This window comes from Hibiscus syriacus, unplaced genomic scaffold, assembly GCF_006381635.1.
Source record: "Hibiscus syriacus cultivar Baekdansim isolate YM2019G1 unplaced genomic scaffold, ASM638163v2 tig00110044_pilon, whole genome shotgun sequence".
Classification (NCBI taxonomy): Eukaryota; Viridiplantae; Streptophyta; class Magnoliopsida; order Malvales; family Malvaceae; genus Hibiscus; species Hibiscus syriacus.
The window spans coordinates 1269243-1296264 of NW_024062574.1; the positions used below are offsets into that span (position 1 = coordinate 1269243).

The following is a 27022-nucleotide window of genomic DNA, read 5'->3' on the forward strand; positions in this document are numbered from 1 at the left end:
TGAAAATTCTAAGTAACTATTACATAATTCCAATTGGAAATATTTAGAATATCGTTAATTAATTTAAAATGAAATACTCAAAATCCAATTTGAATCTGATAATTTTTAAGGGTAAATTATAAATTTCATCACTAAATTTTACTTTCTCTTATTTTACTCACTGAACTTAATATATTGAATTTTTTTGTCACTCGCCGTTAAATAATTAACGGCTTTAAAATAATGATGTTTTAAGAAAATGAAATTTTCACCAAAACGACGTCATTTTACATCTATATAAAAGCCCATTTATAATGTCGTTAGTGAGAAGACGATTGATTGACCAAAAAAATATAATGTATTAAGTTTAGTGAATAAATTGAAAAAAGTTAAAGTACAGTAAGTGAAATAGGAGATAGAGTAAAGTTCAATTGTCAAATTTATAATGTACCCATTTTTTTAATTTTTATTTTAAATTTCAATAAAAAAAGTTCAATTGACATTTGTTATAAGATAAAAATAAGTTTAATTTTTATATTAGACTTCAAATTTAAAATTATTTATAAATAAAATTGATTAAAATTTTAAATTATTTAATTAAATATTAAGATTAGTTGAATAATTAAATTAAAATTAAACTTAACAATAAATAATTAATATTGAAAATTTCTAACTGGAATCATATAAAAATAGACTTTTTATATAAATTGAAACTCAATTTAATTATTGTTTTTAATGCCATTGATATTTTAAGAAATTAATGTCACATTAATAAACTGATTGATTTTTAAAATATCAAGTAAAGTCAATATATAATATTAATTAAAAAAATTAAGTTTCAATATCAAATTGATTTATATACCATAAAAAGGATTAAAAATATGAATATTTTAAAAAGGAAAAAACCTAGTTTTATACCATGAGTATGAATTCTGAAAAATGGTAAAGTACACAAATGGCCTTAACTATAAGGTATTATCTTATTAAGTCCTTCAACTATCAAAAGTTACAATATTGCCCCGTAATTATAGATTATTGTTTTGTTAAGTCCATCGACTGTTAAAAGTTACAAATGATCACTCAACTATACATTATGTTTCAAACTTGTCATTTTTCTGTAAAAAAAAATAGCGATTGTCTAAATTGGATGTTAACATGATGACTGAGATGTGCTAGATGTTAATATGATCGTCATTGGAGATTTTGGAATCAGATTTTATCTTATCACAGTCAACAAGTTAACGTTCAACTCAGAATGCTATCAAATTTTCAGCGAAAAACAACGAGTTTAAACATAATTAATAGTCGAGTGATCATTTTGTATCTTTCAATAGTCGATGGACTCAACAAAATAATAATCTATAGTTAAAGGATCGTTATATAACTTTTAATAGTTAGAGAACTTAATAAGACAATATCATATAACCGGGACCATTTATGCACTTTACTTTAAAAATATATATATATATTTAAAGTAACGATAAAATAGTTACTAATTGTCTTCATTGGATGGGTAGTTCTGCGGTGCGGCGCCTAAAAACGGCTAATATATGGCGTGACCGGTTAAACAATTGACCGGTTAAAATTTATACCGGTTATGTTATATTATTTAATCGGAAATATTATAAAGTACAATAACATACTAGGTAGCGCTTATATAATGTAATAGGTAGCGCTTATATTTACCTATTTTATAAGTAAACCGGTATATTTATACCGATAGTATTGCAAATTTACCTATTACATTATATTATATTATATTGAAAGTGTACATACTTTTTATAAAAAGGATCGATACTTCTTTTAAAGTTATGTAATTTATGTTTCAATTTTTTTAATAGTGTTTCATGTTTTCCACCTACAATATTAATTTAATAATTTCATTTGCACAAAAAATTATTTGATTTTTTGATATTTTATAAAATATTATTTAGAATTTTTAATTTAATAATAATATATATCGTAACGTAAAAATAAATCATTAGACGTCTATAATTACTAAATTAATATCTTAAAACTCACTCAAAAGATAACCTTAAATTAATGTTTTCCACAGTGAAAAAAGTATGGACACTTTTATAAAAAGGATAGACACTTTACAATATAACCACTACCTATTACATTATATAAACGATACCTATTACATTATATAAGCGCTACCTATTACATCATATGTTTACCTATTATATTGAAAGTGTCCATACTTTTTATAAAAAGGATCGATACTTTTTTTAAAAGTTATGTAATTTATGTTTCAATTTTTTTAACAGTGTTTCATGTTTTCCACCTACAATATTAATTTAATAATTTCATTTACACAAAAAATTATTTGATTGTTTTGATATTTTATAAAATAATATTTATAATTTAAATTTAACAACATTAACCAAAGATAATAATAACATTAACCAAAGTATAGACACTTTTATAAAAAGGATAGATACTTTACAATATATTAAAAAAGTATAGACACTCAAATGTATATGTACACATAGAAGCAAATATGGAATAATTAATGAAAATATACACACAATATAATCACACCAAAATATAAATACAGAAGAATCGTTTGTTACAGAAGGAGGTGGTTGAGAAGAACTGGGTTGAGAAGAGCTTTGAGAAAGACCTCGCTTCTGACGCTGACGTTTTGGAGCCATTTTGGTTGGATGCTAACCCTATTATAATGGAACACAAACACATTCAGGATAAAAACTCCAATATAGAAATCAATCAAACCCATAAAATATCGATAAATTTACCTGAATATCTGATCGTCACTTATGATAACGGTAGAAGAAAGAGGAAGATCTGCCTGCTTGCCTTTATGTTTAGGGTTTCTCGATTAAGAGTACTATATATCGTAAACGGTGGAAAAACACTTGATATTTAAATTAGTATCGACACAAACTATAACGTGTCGACACATTATTTAGACATATTCTCTCATAAAACAGGTATACTTGTACCGGTTAGATTGAAAAATTACATATTACATTATACTTTTGGGTTCGATGATTTTGGGATCGACACTTTTTATATATGGATCGACACTTTATGGGTGCACCCTGTTTTCCATTCATTCTGGAAAAAAAATATCGACACAAACTATATTAGTGTCGACACATTATTTATACATATTATCTCATAAAACCGGTATAATTGTACCGGTTAGATTGAAAAATTACATATTACATTATACTTTTGGGTTCGATGATTTTGGGATCGACACTTTTTATATGGATCGACACTTTATGGGTGCACCCTGTTTTCCATTCATTCTGGAAAAAAATATCGACACAAACTATATTAGTGTCGACACATTATTTAGACATATTCTCTCATAAAACCGGTATAATTGTACCGGTTAGATTGAAAAATTACATATTACATTATACTTTTGGGTTCGATGATTTTGGGATCGACACTTTTTATATATGGATCGACACTTTATGGGTGCACCCTGTTTTCCATTCATTCTGGAAAAAAAAATCGACACAAACTATATTAGTGTCGACACATTATTTATACATATTATCTCATAAAACCAGTATAATTGTACCGGTTAGATTGAAAAATTACATATTACATTATACTTTTGGGTTCGATGATTTTGGGATTGACACTTTTTATATATGGATCGACACTTTATGGGTGCACCCTGTTTTCCATTCATTCTGGAAAAAAAAATATCGACACAAACTATATTAGTGTCGACACATTATTTAGATATATTCTCTCATAAAACCGGTATAATTGTACCGGTTAGATTGAAAAATTACATATTACATTATACTTTTGGGTTCGATGATTTTGGGATCGACACTTTTTATATATGGATCGACACTTTATGGGTGCACCCTGTTTTACATTCATTATGGACAAAAAATATCGACACAAACTATATTAGTGTCGACACATTATTTAGACATATTCTCTCATAAAACCGGTAGACTTGTACCGGTTAGATTGAAAAATTACATATTACATTATACTTTTGGTTTTCGATGTTTTTGGGATTGACACTTTTTATATATGGATCGACACTTTATGGGCACACCCTGTTGGCCATATTGTAAATTTGCCTTTTACTTCAAAGTATCAACATGACCCTTAATGTGTATAAGAAACATGTACAACAACATACTGCTAACTTTTCTCATCTCATTCATAATTATATTCACATACAAAAATATAAATCGTATACAAAATTATAAATCTTATACAAAATTAACCCTACATTTACATCATTGCATCCTTTTGTTATTCTTATGTAATATTGCAGCTTTTGTTATCTCCTGTCTTCGTTCATTTTGATTGTGGCTTACGAGATCGTTTAATATTCGCGATCGATCCCAGTCTCCAACAACCTATATTCAAATTGTCAGAACGTTAAGTATTGTCAACTACAGCATTCAATCTACGACTTTTAACAATTTTACCACAGACGATTTTTTCTATCCACTTACAAAATCACCAGTTGCCCCTGTAGAACCGATCGATTCCATCCACATCATCACATACATGCCGCAATCATATCTGTTACAAAATTTGAAAACCACACATGTCAATTATGATGAATACTGCATAAATTAAGCTTTCTATTTGTGATAACATCTCATACCCATTCAATTGCTTATTCTTCTTATGCTCCACAAATTTGAAATTTTTCAAGGGATACTTTCCTAGAGATCCACAGGACTCAACCCAAATGCGTTTCTTATTATAAGAATCTAATATTTTAATCTGCATTAAAATAGAAGAAGTTATGCACCAAAAAAATTATGCATTATAATTTACATAATGTCCTTTCATACATACATACATACCAATCTCTTAGCATCCTTCACTCTCTGTTTAGCTGCTTCAGTTGTAAACATACTATCATATATTGTTACAACACGATCTACCATATCCAACAGATACCAATGTGAATTATGGTAGTTTATTGTGATCATGATCTGCAACAAATTTCACACCCAATTTGACAAAATTCAACATTCTATATCCGAAAACATCATTTGCAATTGGTATGGTGTCTTACCTTCTCACAGTCGGTGAATTTCACATAGTTATCCAATATGACACCCCAGAAGGTAGAAATACTCTCAACACTTTCTTTGTTGTTGGCATCCAACGCCTGTTGCTGTAATTACGCAACAAACATTATTAATTTACCGTCTATAACACTACTTTTCAATATTTATTAATTTAACTCACCACTAAGAGGTATGGAAGGTAGCCAATCCTCCGGAGTGACTTTTGAGAATCGTAGCATATGGTCCAGGCGAGCAAATCGATAACCTAACAAAATTAATTACACAATCAGGACATATTCAATAAGTTTTAACATTTTCTACTTTCTACTTACCACACCGCCAACCCATTCCGTAGGCTTCAACGTTGCAACGTCGTATACAGTAGCGAATTGATTTCCCATTGAGATTACAGAATATTTGTATGAATCATTAGGATTAATATGTTGTCATGAAATATTTAAATATCACTCACAAAACAATATATTTCACTTACCCCGATTCTAACTTGCTATTCCATAAATAATCACAAATTGCAGCTTCGATGTCATCAATTCCGCTTGGAATATCCGCTTTTTCAACCTACAATTTTGCATACAAATTTTTGTCACAACAACATAATAAAAATCAAATTAAGTATTCTTTTATTAAACTTACCTTCTGCTTCTTCTTCTGGGGTGCATGACATTCCGAATCCAAAACTGCTGCTATAACACTCTCTGGTGTATAAATGACATCGACTTCCTTCCTCCTCATTTCTTCCATCTCTTCTTCTTCCTCCTCCCACTTTTCTTCTTCATATTTTTTCAGTTCATCGTACTTTTTTTCTACATAGCTCTTCATCTCTTTTATTTCACCCTTCAATTGAGCTCCTTCATCCGAGTATTTACCAACCACCCCCTTCACCCCCGTAAGTTCACTCCTCAAATCCACAACCTCCTTCACCACTCCCTCAAATTTTTCTCCCGTCACCATCTTAATATCACCCCTTAACACCCCAACTTCTTTCACCACTTCACCCCTCAACACCTCTACTTCTTTCACTACTCCATCTATTTTTCCTTCCACTACCCCCTTATGCCTCTCAACTGTATCTTTGACTCTCTCGAGTTTCTCTACGACTCGATCAAGTTTCTCTTCGACTCTTGATTGTCTTTGCATGATTTCAAATTGGATTTTTTTGATATCAGCCAATTCAGACATCAAAATGTCGAAGTTACTATGTTTTCCCTCACCGTCGTCCCACTCACCGTCATCCCTCAATACAACCATCCCTCCTTTCTTCTCCTCTGCCTCCACTGCCTCCTCTACATCCTTGCCAATAACCTTCAAAATTAAATTACAATATTAATACATTGATTATATTCTTAATATTATTTAATTACATTTATTACCATTTCTTGCTTCTTCCCTCTATCCAACTTCAACTTCACCATCACTCTAACCACCTCTTCCTTCCCCCATGCACGGATGCGTGCCACTCCGGTTCTTTCATAAGCCGGCACTGCCTCACAGCCCGACCAAAAATTGAACAGTGCAACCTGCATTTATAATAAAATTTATATTTTTATATAAAAACACAAAAAAGTGATTCAACTCATTTACCTCTAAGATTGCTATGCACCCTTTGAGGTATCTCTGGCTGCCCTTTTTAAAGGTGATTATTGATTCAATCAATCTCGAATGGATATATTCAGCCCAATTGAATTCACCCTTCAAGCCTTCATCGCAAATGAGCTTCATATATTCCTTGTTCGTTGATGTATCACCCCGTTGGACAAAGAAATATCCCGACAAGGTACAATAGAACTCGGGCCTTCAGCTCATCCCCCCAGTAAGATCCACTTTTGATATCCTCTTCAACTTCAGCATATGTCACCTTATGATTCAAACCATATTTGGAGGCAAGTGCTTTCCAGTTCTTACTCCTACAGACTTCTATAACACTTTTGCCTTTGTTTTGTACCCCAAGACGGCTGCAGCAGTCGATACCCCCCAGAGGGAATGAATAATCACCATACTTAGCCATACATTGACTGACGTCAAATTGTGCCATCAAGGATCGGCACAATTCCCTCCGAATAGGTCGATCCCTTACTCCGATCAACGATCCAAAACCTATTTCTCCCAGCACATTCAACTGACCCTTCTCCTTAAGGTGTTTAATTAATAAATTCACCCTTTTAATGTTGCATCTTGTCGACACTTCCTACATTTTTTAACAATATATAATGTTATAGTTCTTATATATTTTGTATCAACGTATTTACAAGTTTAATGAATACCTTATTTTCATGTGCTTTCCTCCGTTCTTTGTATTCTTTACTATCATTCCTTGACTGTGTGATGTAAGGTTCCTTTTCAGCATCACTCATTGAATTCCATTTGGACCTCACATCTTTTTCACCTAATATTAAACATAAACGTTTCTTAATCAATACATTAACACTAAATACTAATACTACTCAATGTCAATTTCATTTTACATACCGAACCGCTCTGTGTGCCATCTCCCTTCATCCTTTTGCATTCGACCATACTGTTAACATTTAAAATTTGTAATCAATTTAAAGTTTATCGATACTTTAATCCAATTACCATTTCAACAATAATAACAAAAGGACATTGATACTTACTAGAAGTACATATATCCACCCTTTGGTTGCTTTCGAGTCTCGGCCTCAATTTCAAAGTCATCTGCTCCACCAACAATTTTCCAACCCATTGACTCCATTTTTCCTTCATATATCAGTTTACGCAAATCAAATTATTTTGTTACATACACTTTATTCAATATACAAATATAGATAACTACTCTTGTGGTAAAACGGTTTTCTTCAAAAGAATTTGAATGGCCACACCAAAATGTGTCGGCACATTTATACAACCTATAATATCATTTTCTACCTATAATATTTAATAAAAGTATCGACATTTATATTTTTCCTTAAATATCTATTTCTACCTGCAATCGGTCCCAAATGCTTCCTTACTCCAAAACCCCAAACAACACATAAAAAACCCTATCGCGATTACTGTAATAATAAAAAATTAGGGTTTCGACAACATACTTTTCGATTCGACTGCAGCAACAAACAAACAAACTTCGCTTTAGAAACGCCTTCTGAAATGCAGCAACAATTACGCTTCGATTTCAAAAACTCGTCCGTTCTATCTTTTTTCAGAGGATATTTAGCTATGGCCTTTATATTTTCATCGGATATGTTATTTATATTTAATCGATACAAATACAAAAGTGTCGATACTTTTATGTCAGGTGTCGATAATTTCGAAAGGATGATTACCTATTTCTTTGAAAGTGTCGATAATTTATTACACGTACTTACGAAAGTATCGACACTTTCAATATATTCGGTATCATTTTACCGGTTTTATCATTTTGATACCGGTTTTATCATATTTGTACCTGTTATATCGTTGTAGATCGATATTTTTTTTAAAGTATCGACACATTATAGGCGCTATAACTGCTTCTCTTTTAAATTCACAAAGTGTCGATCCTTATATAAAGTATCGACACTTTTAAATTTACCGGTTTTATCATTTTGTTACCAGTTTTATCATATTTTTACCTGGTATATCGTTTTGGATCGATAGATTTTTTTAAAAGTATCGACACTTTATAGGATTTAAAACTGCTTTTAAAGTTATGTAATTTATGTTTCAATTTATTTAATAGTGTTTCATGTTTTCCACCTACAATATTAATTTAATAATTTAATTTACACAAAATATTATTTGATTGTTTTGATATTTTATAAAATATTATTTAGAATTTAAATTTAACAATATTAACCAAATATAATAATAAATATGTTTTCAACAGTGAAATAAGTATGGACACTTTTATAAAAATGATATATACTTTTTTGAAAGTTATGTAATTTATGTTTCAATTTTTTTAATAGTGTTTCATGTTTTTCACCTACAATATTAATTTAATAATTTCATTTACACAAAAAATTATTTGATTGTTTTGATATTTTATAAAATATTATTTAGATTTTAAATTTAACAATATTAACTAAAGATAATAATAAATATATATTTTCACAGTGAAATAAGTATGAACACTTTTATAAAAAGGATAGATAATTTACAATATAACAGGTAAAAATATGACAAAACCAGATTCATTATGACAAAACCGGTAAAATTTACTTGATATGTTAAAAGTATGGACACTTTTATAAAAAGGATAGATACTTACCGATAACCAAAGTTTACCGGTTACCAAATTTTTTAATAGTTTTTCATATTTTCTACCTAAAACATTATTAGTTGTCAACATAATAGGTACCGCTAAACCAAATTTATTAAATACATTTTAATGTATCCGATAATACTGTATATTAACCGTATATTAACCCACCTTTCCTGAGACATTCCCTCATTGGATACCTTCTTTGACGTTGAAAAGTTTACCGTTTTTAGCTTTTCCATGTTCACTTCCGCCTGTTATCCGCAATAGTACACATGAGACGACTTCACGCTACACCAAAATCCACGTGGAAAATAATTAAAATATAATCAAATACAAAAATATAATATGAATATTAAACTAGTATACGGATAAATACATCTTAAATCTTAAATAGAAAATATCACTGGAAAATACAAGAATTTTACATAATCAATAAAAAAAATTATAAGACAATTATTTGAAGGTATATTAAAAAAATTTGGTTGCCCCGGTTTCAAGGTTTCGTCCTAATTAATCTGGATCGATTCGGGTCGCACACCTGGTGCTGGTGGGTGTGTCTCCCAATGGAAATTTTCTACATACACAAAGACTCAAACACAAAATTTTACTTAAGTGATATCAAGTTGCTTACTACTTTAACCAACTCGTTAGTAAATGTATATTAAATTTTAAAACTATAGTTTTATATAATTGTACAACTACAATAATTCTAAATAAATAAAACTATACTATAGCGTGGGGTTGCACCAGTGGTGGGCTATGGTCTTGGGCCTATCAGCCCATTAGCATATGTATCTACTACATATATCTAACTTTTTCGTTACTAAAAAAACATTTTCGGTACGAATCCGATTATAAGATACTACTTTGTTTAGTCCATCGAATATTAAAATTTATAAAATGGTTATTTGACTATAGGATGTTGTTTTATTAAATCTCTCGATTATTAAAAGTTACAAATTGGTCATTTGACTATTCATATATTTCAAACTCATCAATTTTCGTTAAAAAATGGACGACTCAAGATCCGATTACTATTTTATCTAATATGTAATAATTAATGATCTAATTTAGTACTTAAATTTTTTTATTTTTTAAATTATACCTAAAATTTAATTTTTATTTCATTTTAGTACTTAAGGTAAGAAAAACTCAATTGTCACTTCTTATTTGTGGGAGGTTTTGAGGTTATAAGGGTTTAGCTTTTCAATCATCAACCGAATCTTTCTCGATCTTCAGTCTTTCTCATTTATCACAATCAATTCGTAAACCTTAATAACATGCATTTCTGCATGCTTAATGATTTAATTGTTAAGGAAAGCTTTATATATATATATATATATTTAAACAATGATTTTTGTTGGTTGGTAGTTTGGTTGTGCCACTATGAACTGATGCCATCTGCAATCATGTCTGCACTATGCATGTAGGCCAAAACAAAGATGCAATTCAATAATGTATGATTGCATTTTCTTTATTCAACGTAATTAGAATTGAAATATATTATTTTGAAAATGTAATCTAGCAGGTTAGATTAGGTCCAGGGTCAACACCAAGCTGGTTACAATAATCGGTATAGTACTCGATCCGTCGTTGAACGGTGGTCGGGTTTCCACCGTCACACTCCATACCGTTAATGGCACGAATAGTTGCCCCGAACCCTTGGTTTGCGACCGGTTGAACAAAGTTCACCCAGAACCACACTGCGGTCTTGAAGGAGATAACTGGGTCCGTGGCGACGGTTTCAGGCGAGTTTAGTCCATCGAACCCGATGTTCTCACCGGCTGGTCCGTAGTTGAAATTCCAGGATAGTTGAATTGGTCCTCGGCCGTAGTATCCTTTGTTAGGGTTGCATGGATATTGTGTGTTGGTTTCATCGCAGTAGTCCCTTGTGGCACCGTTTATCTCTTCTATGTAGCAAAAATCTGCATTATAAAAGAAAGGTTTTTTGCTGGTTAATTATCAGGAGAAGTTGATGAAACACCATTTATATATTTGTTACCGGCTAGGTTTAACTCGACTCGACTCGATACAATGCATGCAAAACTTAGTTTCCGAATTAAACGACTAAACATTTACGAGTAACAATTAACAAAAGTGAGTGATCTTACGTCCGGTCTCGTGGGTGACATGGCCAAAGAAAGCCGCAATCTCACGCCGAGAATCATCGGCGGATCCGATTCTTCCGAACCGAGGATAAGGTCCGAGAGCTTCGAGAAATGCCGATCTCGAATAAAAATTCTTCCCTTCACAATTAACTTCCGCAACATCCAAAATCCGATTAAAGAATTCCGGCGTAACGATATCGGCCACCGAAACATTGTTCAAAGCTGGCGGTGGATTACAAGGACCCTCTTGGCACCCGGTGCCACAATAATCATCGCCGGTGCCGCAAAACCCCCACCGGCTACAACATAAACCTTGTTCGCAACCGCAGTTCTGAGCATTCACCGCGGTTGCTCCGACGGCAATAATCACTGCCAGAAGAATGGTTATTAAATGTTTCCTCATACTGGAGGGGGGAGAACGAGAGTTTTTTTTTTTTTTTTGGAACTGAAGAATGTGTTTGATGGGAGAAGAATGGAGGGGATGAGTTGAGAAGATATAGAGTGAAAATTGGTGGGGTGCACTGTGCAGCGTTTGGTCTGCTGCCAATTGGTCTGACTTTGACTTTGCGCGGGTACGCTTCTCGTTAATGTGAACCTCACTTGTAAATAACAGCTATGACTTGGTCCAACAACACGATGTCAACTCGAGTCCCTTATAAATATAAATTTTAATATTATAAATAAATTAAATTTTACAATATTCAGTTTAAATTAATTAATTATATATTATAGGGTCGTGACTCACAATGACAACAATAATATAAATAATATTCACAATCATAAAAATGATTAAATATTTATTATCGATAATTAAAATTATTTAAAATAAATATTATTTTATAATTATGATAACATTTTCTTTTTGTTGAAAAGTCTTTCCACTAATTATTTCGAGAAGATTGAAATAAGACGACATCCTGACGGCGGCTTATTTTATGTGGTCATAATTATTTGCGATTTTCATTGGAATTTATCTCACAATGTTCAGTCGCTCTTGTTGCAATCGTAGGTATTCGATATTGAGATCTCTAAAAATATCAATTATTATTTTAATCACAGAGATGATTTGATTCGTGTTATTTTTTAAAATTTTAAATTTATCATAATTCGATCATTACTTATAAAAAACTATCACGGATAATGCATGAAAAATATATAATGATGTTGATTTCATGGCATACATCACCATTTTATTTACGAGGATTAAGTAGTAGGAACCGAAAGTAAAATTCTAGCACCTAAGGTTACGTCCAGGATCAACACCGAGCTAGTTACAATACTTTATATAGTACCCAACCCGAGCCTCCACTATAGGTGGGTCCATAATCGTAATAAACGTAATATAATTAGATACATGCATGTCTCGATCGTAAATTTAGGTTTATAACAGAAAGAGAGGAGTCATACGTCCGGTTTCATGCGTGACATGAGCGAAGAAAGCCGCAACATTGCGCTAATATCATCAGCCGTACCAAATTGTGGATAAGCGTTGACAGCTTCAAGGAATGAAACCCTCGTATAAAAGTTCATCCCTTCACAACTTGCATCTGATTGATCAGTTATGCCATTAAAAAACGAATCTGTCACGATATCAACTACTGATTGAGCCTTTACCGACTTCGATCCTGTAACACCCATAGCACACATACATCTCAAAATACGAGCTAAAGAAATCACATCAACTTAGGAAACAATTGATGAACATAAATGCTTAAAATTTTGTTTTCATTTAGCATGCAATTAGGCAATTTTGTATTGTTTCATAGCTATATACAACTGCCTAAACACTGCTTGATTTAAAACCATTTAAAACTTAACATGTATAATATTCATTCATAAATATGATTATAACTAAAATTAGCCAAAATTAAAATAGTCCCAAATTACTATTACAGGCTATTTTAAAATAAATATGATAAAACAACCTAAGATATGTAATGTACATGCCACTACTAAGTCAAAGATAGGATGTTTTTCTGATACTGTTGGTAGGTTTGATTTCTAGAAGATGCTCGCAAGCTCCTCACTTGACGCCCTTTTCGTTATGTGAACCTACACATTAAAATCATCATGCACTAAGTAAAACTTAGTGAGACAAATAAATAAATCATGATGAGCAATATCAATAGAATATTATAAATAATTCATAACATAAAAAAATAAATGTAAATAAAATCTTTAAAATTTTCAAATCAGACTTTCCAAGTCGTTTGTCCTCATCAGAAACCTAAAAATCACGATCTCATAATTTTATCAAAATCACAATAATTAACATCAGAAATAGTATACTTTGCATAAACTTTCCATTCAGACACTTTTAAGAACTTTTATATTTCAAATTTATATTTTTTCCTTTCAATCACTATTAGAATTTTCCTTATTCATTTTCATAGCACACTGTATATTTATGAGAATGCAAGGTTTGTTAGTCAAACGAGTGTACGCGCGCAAGCACTACACTGTACCATCACATAATCAGAACATATAAGCACACATAGTGCTATCACATCATAATTGTAATATGCACACAAAGTACAATCACATCAGAATCAGAATATGCACACAAGGTGCAATCACATCGAAAATATACTAGTATACCTTAAGGTAACGCCACAGTATATCACTTCAGAATTGTAATATGCACACATAGTGCAATCACATCGGAATCAAAATATGCACACAAAGTGCAATCACATCAAAATCAAAATATACACGTTAAGTGCAATTCACATCGAAAATATACTAGTGTACCTTCAGGTAACACCATAATACATCACAATCACCCTCCTCATGGCATGCCAATTGTACCTACGACTATCAATGCAACATACAATAGGCTTTCAGATCATATCTTATTCATTTCATAATCAATATTTCAAATTTAGAATCATTTTACTTCATCATCGTCAAAATAGAATATGGGCAATTCATACCCTAAATCATCCATAAAACTTATACAAACATTATGTAAATAATGCATATTTAAAATAGAAAACATACTTTAAAATAATTACGAGGTTGACTTATCACAAGTCGTCCTCAATAAGATTAATTAAATAAATAAATTGTACTCACTTTGATACTTTATTTATAAATCAAAATATTAGCCTCACTAAGTTTTAGGTTAATCCTTTACTTTCGATTGCTTCGACTACAAAAATTATCATAGTTTAATACTCTGGCAGTTTGAATAAAATTAAAAGAAGTATTATTCTGGATTAATCTACATACTTAAAAATTATTTTGTTTGTACCACTAGAAACTAGACTCGAATGAGAATCTAACCATATAAGGAACTTCTTTTAGTTCAACTTGTACAATTTATAGTGAATTTTCAAATCTGACTTGCAGAAACTGATTTGAGCAGAAATTGCTAACCAATTTTCTGACATATCTTTAATTAAGAATTCATATATTTATGTATACACCTCAGAATCAGTAGCCGTTTGTTTTAAACAAAACTAGACTGATACACAAATCCAACGGTATAAAATTTATCTTCTAATCATTTCTACATAATTTATGGTGAATTTCTAAACTTATTGTTCAAATCATAATTTTCTAGACAACTTTCCTTAATTAACATCCTTGTATTAGTTTTATAATTCTTTAAGCTTAATAAATGAACCTATAGACTAAAATCAAAATTCACATCACATTAAGAATCATTTTTTAATGTAGTAACTCTAACACTGGCTTATTGCAAGCTAATGTTTGTTCGATAACTTAAATACAAATTAAAGCACTCACTCACCTTTGTCTCACTATCAAACATTCTCCACGATAATTTTCTCTGCCTCACACTTTTTCCTACCATTTCAAGTTACGTGGATCACTAAATTTACCGTGATACGAAGACATCATATAATAACATAGAATATTCAAACTATATATGTTAGCATCGAACTAACATAATCTAAGTGTAAATATAAAATTCGATAAAAATAAAATAGATACTTAAATCAATATAAAGACAAATTGTACTTCCATCGATATTTCAAACTTCTCAAATTATTCATTCAATTCCGTAAATATTTATTTCCACTATCAACCCTTCAACTTTTGTCAATTCACAATCGAACCACTAATTATGAATTCTTTCTATAATTCACCTTAACTTTTCCATTAAATTCATAATGATCCTTCACCATTATGATCTTTGCACTTTAATTTCTAAAATTTCCAGTACTTTAATAAAATTCTCAAATCAACACTTTAACATTCAAAAACTTGAAATTTCATCCCAAAGTTTCTTAGGCTTTTCGAATTTAACCACCCATCTTTATAAACTTGTAATTCAGTCCCAACTCAATAAATAAACTTAAAAATCAGCATGTCCATAAAATTTCCAGCATTATAATATTTTACCCAAATGATACTTTCACATTTAATAAACTTGAAATCAAGCCCGTATAATATTGAAACCTTTCGAATTCTACTCTTAAACTTTACCAAACTTGCAGTTTAGTTCCAATCAACTTTTAACTTAAAATTTCATCATTTCTAATATTAAGATTCAACATTAACACTCCAACTATCACATTTATGCAATAAAGTCCCACAATTGTCAAAACTTGTATATTAGCCTTTTTTACCAACTCAAGCTTCCAAATTGATCTCCAAGTCTCATAGAATACTTCTAGGTATCATTTCTAGGCCATAGGAAAATTTTCCATAATTTTCCCCTAATTTCTTCATATGGCCGAATATTTCAAGTAGCTTTAGGCATGATTTCTATTCAATTTCAAGCATGAATTCAACTTTATATGGTCGAATGCTTTATATAATCCTACACAATTTTAAACATCACACATGATTGAAATTTAATCTCCGACATCAATAACATAGAAATCTTTCATCAATCTTCAAAATCATAAACCCTAATTTTCACTCTCATGAAATAGGCATGTTCATCATATAATATTTATACCAAATGATAGAGAATTTCATGTAGATTAGTTCTCTATCTAGTAGCTTAATCCAAAAAACCAATCATGTAGGCTTAAAAATGAACTTGAAAAATTTCTTTACCTTACCAGGGAGACTCACGGCCAAAGCTTGATGGAGAGCAAAAATTGTCATGAATTTTCTAGCAAATTTCATGAACATTTGACATTTAATTAACTTAATTGAATTTTTAATTCATTTAGTGGGAAATTCCAAAATTACCATTAATGAATCTTGATAATTACCAAATGCCATTGCATTATCTCCCATTAAAATATTCCATACTCAAAGATGAACCAATTTGACTTTGACTTTCTACTTTGGTTATGCAATTTTCAAAAATTGTATTTTAGTCACTAAAATTTCCAATGTTAGACCAAATCTGAAAAATTGCCCTGTTCTTAGCTAAATTTCTCTGATCTAAAATAGGGAAATAATATTTCCAACTATTATCTAGCATCCTTCAAATTTTCGTAAAATTATGATTCGATCAAATTATCCGATTTCTATACTGAACTTTAACGCTTTATAACTTTTAACATAATTCTCGTACCGAAAATCTGATTACCACGAAAATTCTTGTTTTAGGCCAATCTGTTCATTTACGACTCAAAATATATAACTTTTTAAAATTATATATTTGGACCTTGAACTTTTACAAAGTTTAAACTTTATCCATCATACTTTTAAAACTTACATTTTAGTCATTAATCAAAAATTGGGGTATTACAGATCCGATAAGAATTCCGACAATGAAAACGGTTAGCAGAGCCGTCATCATGTTGGGAAATAACATTTATGTAAAGATCGAAGTAGGTTTTGATGTGGAGAAAATGGTGGATAGTTGACGGTTATTTACAGCTCAACAAAGCGTGTAGAGAAGTGTTGCTTTTTGGAATCAACAATGTTGACATGTAGGGTTTCTAGAAGGAGTAATAAAATAAAATGAAAGAATTGCAAGTTTAGACTTTTCGCCTTTGGGTCCTAATAATATAAAGTTGTTGTGAGATAATTCCACCTCATTAACACCATTTCTTAATCACATAATATTTAAATTTAGCGTTGTTTATAGTATTAAAATCAAATTAGATAAACTAGTCCTCCTAATTTGTCTAAATTCGATTTTCACTGTTGACGTGACAACCTATGGTAATTGATAACGTCGCGGATAACATGACAGATGCGCAGTCGTTAGTATTCGAACTTGAGACATCTAGAAATATCAATTATTCTTTTAACCACTGAGATAATTTGATTCGTGTTATTTTTTTAAAATTCTAAATTTATCATAATTCTATCATTACATATAAAAACTATCACGGATAATACATCAAATATATATAATGATGTTGATTTCATGGCATACATCATCATTTTATTTATGAGGATTAAGTAGTAGGAACCGAGAGTAAAATTCTAGCACCTAAGGTTAGGTCCAGGATCAACACCGAGCTGGTTACAATAGTCTATATAGTACCCAACCCGAGCCTCCACTGCAGGTGGGTTCCCTCCGTTACACTCGATAGCCCCGTTAATGGCTCGAATCGTCGCCCCGAACCCCTGCCCTATGACCGGTTGAACGTTGTTCACCCAAAACCATACGGCCGTCTTGAAGGCGATAACAGGATCACTGGCCACAATTTCAGGCGAGTTTAGTCCGTCGAACCCGATGCTCTGCCCCGCTGGTATGTAGTTGAAGTTCCATGTTAGTTGGAGTGGACCGCGGCCGTAGTAGCTTTTTTCGGGATTGCACGGAAACTGGGCTGGATCACAATACTGAGAGGTGGGCAAGCTCGGACCATCTATCTCATTTATAAAACAGAGATCTATACAAAACCCAAGTAAACAACATTCGTTAAATCCATAATCGTAATAAACGTAATATAACTAGATACATGTATGTCTCGGTCGTAAATTTAGGTTTATAAGAGAAAGAGAGGGATCATACGTCCGGTTTCATGCGTGACATGAGCGAAGAAAGCCGCAACCTCACGCCTAGTATCGTCAGCCGTACCAAATTGTGGATATGAGTCGACAGCTTCAAGGAATGCAGCCCTCGTATAGAAGTTCCTCCCTTCACAACTTGCATCTGATTGATCAATTATGCCATTAAAAAATGAATCTGTAACGATATCAGCTACTGATTGAGCATTTACCGACACCGATCCGATGAGAATTCGGGCCATGAAAATGGTTAGCAGAGCCTTCATCATATTGGGAAATAACATTTATGTAAAGATCGAAGTAGTTTTTGATGTGGAGAAAATGGTTGATAGTTGACGGTTATTTATAGCTCAACAAAGCGTGTAGAGAAGTGTTGCTTTTTGGAATCAACAATGTTGACATGTAGGGTTTCTAGGAGTAATAAATTAAAATGAAAGAATTGCAAGTTTAGACTTTTCGCCTTTGGGTCCTAATAATCTAAAGTTGTCGTGAGATAATTCCACCTCATTAACACCATTTCTTAATCACATAATACTTAAATTTAGTGTTGTTTATAGTTTTATAATCAAATTAGATAAACCAGTCCTCCTAATTTGTCTAAATTCGATTTACACTATTGACGTGACAACCTACGGTAATTGATATTGTCGCGAATAACATGACAGATGTATTAAATTTGTAAGTCAAACAAGACAGATGCATGGACGGAACATCGTGGGGGCCAAAGAAAGCCTTGGTCCCTGCCAATTATTTTTTAAAATGTTAATATATATATTAAAAATAAATAAAAAATTTACCAAGCTCGTCTTAATTAAAAATATATATTTATAGAAAATAAAAATATTTTTACCCGTTACAATAAATGAAAAATTTACCAAGCTCGCCTCATTTAAAAAAATATATTTATAGAAAATAAAAATATTTTAACCCAACTACAATAAATTCCTAGTTCTGTCCCGGACAGATAAACTACCATGTTAGTACCGTAAACAGCCACATCAGCACCGTAATAGTCAAACGATGAAAAAATGTTGGTCAAAATATTACATTGAGTTTGTTTATGAGTTGGTGGGTCACATTGAAAGAAAAATAATACAAATGTCATATTGTTTTTTCACCTTTCAAAAGTACATGAACCTCTAATTTTTTTTGTCAAATAATATTATCTCAGACCAATTAAATTTCAAATTATATAATAATATGATTTACCGATAAATTTAATTATCATTATTTATATATTTTATTGATTTAATCTTTATTTTTAAATTAAATTCAGTTATTATTTTTAAAAAAAGTTAAACACCTTTTCTTATATAAATATTAATTAAAATATTATTTTTAACGATATTAATGTGACAATTCACGTTTAATTCATTTTAGTATGATACTATTTAAACATTCAAATTATTTTCTGTTATTTAATGATCAATTAAGTCGAATTTTGAAAATTTTCATGACCTCTTAAGGTTAAAACTTATTTTTTTGAGATAATTAAGGTTAAAACTTAACATGAGGCTAAAATGTCAAGAATTAATTATGTTTTGTTGTCTTAATGCTTACATCAGTGTCATGATTTTGCATCCACTAATTTTAAATATAATATAATTATACGATTATAAATTTTATATCATATAAAATATTAATATTTTAAAATTCATATACAAATTTATAATATCAAAAAAGATACGTGTGTATTATCAATAAATAAATAAAATATTTTCTTTATATATTAATAAGTTCAAATTTGAGAAATACGAAATTAAAAAAAAGACAAGATTCATAATTTTATAAAAAAAATTAATATAAATTTAATACTTTAAAAATATATTTATGAAATTTAAGAGTAAAATTTTGGAGTTTAATTTTTCAAAACGGAATTGGGGAGAGTTAATTAATTAAGATCAATTAATAATTGCCTAATTTATATTTAACAAATGCGGGAGAGTTAATTAAGATAAATTAGGAATTGCCTAATTTATATTTGACAAACGTAAGGCAATTATTAGTATGTTTAATTTACTTCTTAGAGAATTTATTTTGTGGCGATGACTTATGTTTGAGTGGTCACAGTAAATGGGTGTTAAATCGATAAAATTTAGTTAATGGGTGTCTGATAGGTAATTATTGATTTTTTTTAAAACACGGAAGATGGGTTGCGGTTTTAGGATGTTAAGAAAATAAAAGGGTAAACTATATATTTAGTCATCCAATTATCAATTTGGTTCCATTTTGGTCACCTGACTATTTTCATTGCAAAATTATCATTAACGTTACGTTTTGGTTTTATTTTGGTCAACCATCATTAAAAAAACTAACGGTGATTCTGATATGTCATCATTGAAACAATAGAAAATATCACATCAACAGTTTTATTAATTTCTTAATGAAAGATAACCAAAATAAAACAAAAAACTTAAAGTTAGTGATGATTTAAAAAAAATAAAAATTAGATGATCAAAACGGAACTAAAGTGATAGTTGAGTAACTAAATACGTAATTTATCAAAAAATTGAGCTCATAAACATTTTTTTTGGGATCAAGGAGTTCGTAAACATTTTCAAGAGACAAATTGCATAGGAGATATCCAAATTATGGGCCTTTTCTAAATTAATCCCAACACTTTAAAACGATCTACATCACTCCTCAAACTATAACTCATATCTTAAATTGGTTCATGAACTTTAAAACATTACATATCAATCTTCAAATACCAATATACTTCCATTTTAAACTTTGATCTAATACCTACCATCAATCACATAAATCTGAAAAATAAACAAATTTTTGCAAAATTCATTTATTAAATTAAATTAACAAGATTATACATTTACACTTTATTAATTTATTAATATTATTATATATCTTGATCTTTTTACATGCAATACTTTTCAATTAAAAATAATAAAAAGTTAATTAATTGTGAAACTATTTTAATTATTATTAAATTAGACTATAATTATTGCATCTATTATAGTCTCGTATAAGAATATTGTATTCTTGAAGCGTATGGTATTGATATTCTCCAATTAGAAAGTTCCTCAATAATCTTAAACGAAAAATAAATAAATAAATAAAAGTATTTTAAAATATTGATTTCATTTCGTTTGATACATATATTAATTTATTTTGTTTATGAGAAAAAAGCAGCCGAAACAAGAAACTGGAAGTAAAATGCTAGCATGAAAGATTAGGTCCAGGATCAACACCGAGCTGGGTACAGTATTGTGTGTAGTAGTTAATCAGAGCCTGAACTGTAGCCGGATTCCCTCCGTTGCAGTCGATATCCCCGTTAACGGCTCGAATCGTTGGCCCGAACCCTCGGCATGTCACCGGTTGAACAAAGTTCACCCAATACCATAAGGCTGTCTTGAACGAGATAATAGGGTCCATGGCCACGGTTTCAGGCGAGTTTAGTCCGTCGAACCCGATGCTCTCCCCAGCTGGTATGTAGTTGTTGTTCCAGGATAGTTGGATCGGACCGCGACCGTAGTAGCTTTTCTTGGGGTTGCAAGGATAGATGGTCGGATCGCAACACTGACTGTTGGGGAAGTTTGGACCTCCTATCTCTTCTATGTAGCAAAAATCTGTACAAAACAAAAATATTCGTTACACCTGCAATCGTAATAGGCACAATATTACTCGATACATGTATGTCTCGATCGTAATTTTAAGTTCATAAGAAGAAGAGAGGGATCATACGTCCAGTTTTATGGATGAAGAGGAGAGTTAATATCAATTAAGATAAAAGTGATATTTCTTGTCAATACATTATAATTTTAATCAACTTGAAATTGTCAATATTGAAATCGCACGAACTAAACAATTTTGGTGATAAATGAATTGTTGCTATTCATTGAGATTTTGGGTTCGAGCACCAAGAATGTCAGGAGTATGAGCGTTTAATGTCAATGATTAAGAGTTATTTTTAAACAAATACTACCTTATACTTATTTCAGATTATAAAAAAAATCGAAGATTTATCAATTATAACTACACTCAAATACGAGTATTATCGAAGATGATCTTAAATATATCTTCAATGAATTTTTATTTAATTAAGTGTGTTAGATAAATTATTGTTTTTATTTTATTGAAAATTTAACTTTTAATTGGGTTTACCATTATTTTAAAATTTTATTTGATTTAATTGGTCGAGTGGTAAAAAACATTCATGTTATTTAAGATAGTTTTGAACCCGATATTTACCTAGAAAATATTATATCTCTCTGCTTAATTAAAAATTTTACTTGATATAATACTTTGAAAATGTTAAATAGGATTGAACCATTTGGACAAAAAATGTTTTAGGACTAAAGTGAAAAACGGTATACTTTAGGGATCAAATCAACTATTAATCCATTATGAAAATACGATAGAATTGTATCAAATACGGTCTAATTGTGATGCTGGAGAAGTAATTTTATTCTATTGAGAAATTGGACATGATTTATTTATTTTATTACTAGCATGAAAGATTAGGTCCAGGATCAACGCCAAGCTGGTTACAATACTGTGTACAGTAGTTAATTCGAGCCTGAACCGTTGCCGGATTCCCACCGTCGCACTCGATAGCCCCAATAATGGCTCGAGTCGTCGCCCCAAACCCTTTCCCTATGACCGGTTGAACAAAGTTCACCCAATACCATAAGGCCGTCTTGAAGGAGACAAGAGGGTCATTTGCCACCGTTTCGGGCGAGTTTAGTCCGTCGAACCCGATGCTAACTCCGGCTGGTCCATAGTTAAAGTTCCAGGATAGTTGGATCGGACCGCGGCCGTAGTAGCTTCTGTTCGGGTTGCATGGATATTGGGTGTTGTTCGGATCACAATACTGACTGTTGGGGAAGCTCGGACCAGCTCTCTCTTCTATGGAGCAAAAATCTGTACAGAACAACATCATCTGTTACATCCTTAATAAACACAATTTGACTTTAAACATGCATTTCTCTATAGGGATTTAGGTTTATAAGGGGAAGAGAGAGATCATACGTCCGGTTTCATGAGTGACCTGAGCGAAGAAAGCCGCAACCTCACGCCTAGTATCGTCGGCCGTACAGAATCAAGGAAACGAACCGAGAGCCTCAAGAAATACAGCCCTCGAGTAAAAGTTCCTCCCTTCACAACCTGGATCTGATTGACCAATTATGCCATTAAAGAATTCATCCGTCACGATATCGGCCACCGTCTGAGCCTTAACCGACACCGATCCGACAAGAAGCCCGACCACGACCACGACCACGACCACGGTTAGCAAACCCTTCAACATAAGGGGAAATGACATTTTTGTGATATCAAACGTTGATTGAACTCTGGGGAAAAAGGTGGATAGTTGACAGCTATTTATAGCTAAACAAAAGTGTAATTGAAATTGTCAATGATGGCATGCAGGGCACAAATTCAACCGAGGGAAATGGGTAAAGCTTATACTTTTCGAATTTGTTAAAGCTTATTTCTAGATCGTATATGATTCAACCCTTTGAATTTGTGACGTCGTAAAATACTACTCAATAGGCTGAAATCTAAATCCCTAATTATGAGAAATTGATACTTTTCAAACATTATCCACATAAAAAAATAAATAAAATATTATAAGAAATAACAATTTTATTAAAGTAATGGATAAAGTACATAAAAGATAATTCGATTATGAAGTATTGGTTTACTGAGTCTAACTATTAAAAGTTATACAATAATCCATTAATTATAGGGCGTTGTTTTTTTTAAATAGGGATAGCAATTTAACCGAAATTTGATGGGTTCTGATCAAACCCAACCCGATAGGGTCGGATTTTTTAAGGAGTGAGGTCGGATCGAGTTTGGGTGGAAGGTGAAAAAATGTCGACCTGACCTGACTCGAATGTAATTTCCTTAAAAATTATTATTTTTTAACTAAGTCTCTATTTTATACCAAGTCGGGCCGAGTAGGATTTATACTGTAAAAATTCGTGTCGGGTCGAAGTCTGGTGGAGAATATATTTTTTTGAATTGAGTCGGGTCGGAAGGAGGATATAAAATTTTCGGGTCGGATCGGGTCGAGTGGAGGATATATATTTTCAGGTCGAGTTGGGTTGACCAAAAACCCGGCTCTAACCCGACCAGTTGCCATCCCTATTTTTAAATCCTCTTACTATTAAAGTTACAAAATGATTAACCAACTATTCATTGTGTTTCAATCTCGTCCTTTCTTGTTAAAAATTTATGGTAATTTGAGTTGGACGTTATTCTACTGACTGAGATATGATAGTTGTATAGAATTTTGGGTTCATATTATATCATATCTCAGTCAGCAAGTAAGTGTCCAACTCAAACTGTCATCAATTTTTTTAACGACAAAGGACGAATTTAAAACATAATGAATAACCGAATGATATTTTATAATTTTTAATCGTGGATGAAACCTTATACAAGATCAGATAAAAACTTTTATTATTTTTGTTTAAATACAGAAAATAAAACCTAGACTTCTAAAACAGATCATAGACAAGCAAAATATATATGTAAAATGAAGGTTATTACTGATCAAATCACTTTTTTATGTCACTCAGATTGACAAGGGATATGTGATAACTAAAATGTGAAAAAAGGGTAAATGACATAAGTAGTCATTTATGTTTGAATTCTCTTTTCTTCCATGAAGTTTGAAATCTAATGATTTGATCACTAACATTATTAACTTATAATAAATCAGATGTTAACGACCATAACTATATGTGATTAAAAGTTGATGTGACGTATTAATCATTGACCAACTTACTTGTAGCATAAACTACAACTTGCTGGTTTGGAGGATAAAAAAATCCCATAGTCACTACGGTAATGATTTTTAACGCCGAATTATTAATTTGTTATAATCAATAATATTAGTGATTAAATTAATTTTAAAATATCATTGAAAAAACTTATGAGGGACCATTTATGTAATTTAAAATTAATTTATGGCTTTGTTGCATGAAAACAAATGTACATTCGATGAGACCTCAATCCTTTATTATTAATGACAATATAACATTGTAACAATACATGACCATAACAACAACGATGCTAAAATAATACCAAGTATTTTAAACAAGTAATTAACTAGTATTAAACCACGCATATTATTTACCTATAAAGCCCCACTATTTCCAATTTCTCCCTTATTAACCCACACAAACATTGGAAAATAAGAAAATAATCATATAAATTATTTCCAATTTCCCCCCTATTTTGTCAGCACCACAGGCATACTCCCTGGCATTTGCATCCATCACAGCAAGGCTTTGTTTGAAACAGGAAAAAGTCATAGTGAATGATGCAGTCCAATGATCCGTGTTTGCGGGCAAGTCCGGCGTCGAAAACGTCGGCCAAACTGTTCTTCGTTCTGATCGAGGTCGACACTCCGACGGGCTTGCGAGCGGCGGTTGCCGTTTGAGACACGGTGGCCGCGAGAACCACCGCCATCGTAGCCACCACACAAGCGAGCTTCTTCAAGGGCTCCATTTCTGATCAGTGTTGTGTTGTGTTCTGAGTATATATTGTTGGGGGACGTTGTACTAATGCAGGTCTTCTATATAGATGTTATTGGCTTAAATGAAAATAATACATGAACAGGTGAATTGCGTGACGAATTACGTGACTAGGTTTGTATGACAGGTGGATCGCATGACTGGTGAATTGTGCTTCACTGCTTTGTTAACGTTAACGAATGTTGTCGGAGGATGAATCGGGATTGGTTTAAGTGGTAAACAACGCAATATCGTTTAAGTAAATCTAGGGTTTGAGTGGTCGGCTCAAAAGTATAATATCTTAAGATTTGTATTTAACTTTTATTTTGAAAGTATGATGTATTTTACCACTACGTCCTAAAATATAATTAAATCAGTCAATTTAGGAGGAATATTGACTTAATTATAATGATTCAAAAATAATAGGGACCTAAAACTAATTAAGTCATCAAAGTTGTTGCCCCTCCCACCTCCTACGTAACTTCGTCCCCGCTCATGTTTGTCTTAAATCTCATGTTATTTTTTTTAATAATGGTAACTGGATTTCATTAATAAAAACAATGGAAATAATTAAATTACAATACACTTAAATAGAAAATTAACGACAAAAATTAAACTTAAAGATATAAAGAAAAATAAAATCTCCATTAAGAATGACGTCCAACATAAAAAAAAATCTAGCAACCTTTATAGAGCTCATTGTCTCTGTCGAACAAGATGTTTTACGAAGTGATAAAAAAGTGATAAGTGAACCAAACAATTTGACAAATTACTTCGCTACATCATTCTGATTATATCGGCAAAACAACATTTTATCAAAGAAAGGATATGAACGTGGCTACCGACAAACCAATCAAAAAACAAATGTCGTGAAAATCTTTGTACGAGCACTAACATGATTGCAGAGGTATGCGAAAAATACTATTAGATTAAAAAGTTTGGAAGGGACAAGAGCACTTAATAAATGTCGTGAAAATCTTTGTACGAGCACCAACATGATTGCAGAGGTATGCGAAAAATACTATTAGATTAAAAAGTTTGGAAGGGACAAGAGCACTTTTTTTTAATAGGGCGTCTCGTATGTTATTAACGTGACATATTTAAGTGAAAATACAATAATAAAGTGGAAATAATTTTTTTTATGTTCAATGAAAATAAAATAAAATAAATATTTTCTGTATTAATTCATTATTTAACTGTAAATCCATTGTTCCATGAGACCCCATTCCTCCTTTATTAAACTTAAACCACGCGTGTTTGAGAATAAGAAAACATCACATAATTATTTCAAACTCCATTATTTTT

At 31.3% G+C, this 27022-nt stretch overlaps 3 protein-coding genes across 3 annotated transcripts in view; all 3 read right to left on the bottom strand.

The window, feature by feature from the left end:
- The window catches only part of LOC120213795 (B-box zinc finger protein 25-like), a 40546-nt gene extending 35889 nt beyond the window's left edge, over window positions 1-4657 (bottom strand). The window contains exon 1 of the mRNA XM_039211858.1: window positions 4633-4657. The gene's annotated coding sequence lies outside the window, so the exon portion shown is untranslated. The remainder of the gene's footprint in view (window positions 1-4632) is intronic.
- Window positions 4658-10721: 6064 nt separating this feature from the next.
- LOC120213636 lies at window positions 10722-18543 on the bottom strand. The gene is made up of 5 exons (XM_039211724.1): window positions 18241-18543; window positions 17714-18118; window positions 12753-13009; window positions 11349-11922; window positions 10722-11162 (listed from the first exon to the last, which is right to left on the bottom strand). The coding sequence occupies exons 1-5, from the start codon at window positions 18518-18520 to the stop codon at window positions 10759-10761; spliced, it is 1920 nt and encodes a 639-aa protein (XP_039067655.1). The 5' UTR covers window positions 18521-18543; the 3' UTR covers window positions 10722-10758.
- Window positions 18544-22688: 4145 nt separating this feature from the next.
- On the bottom strand, window positions 22689-25712 carry LOC120213637 (endochitinase EP3-like). The gene is made up of 3 exons (XM_039211725.1): window positions 25461-25712; window positions 23326-23490; window positions 22689-23133 (listed from the first exon to the last, which is right to left on the bottom strand). The coding sequence occupies exons 1-3, from the start codon at window positions 25710-25712 to the stop codon at window positions 22699-22701; spliced, it is 852 nt and encodes a 283-aa protein (XP_039067656.1). The 3' UTR covers window positions 22689-22698.
- Window positions 25713-27022: the final 1310 nt, after the last annotated feature.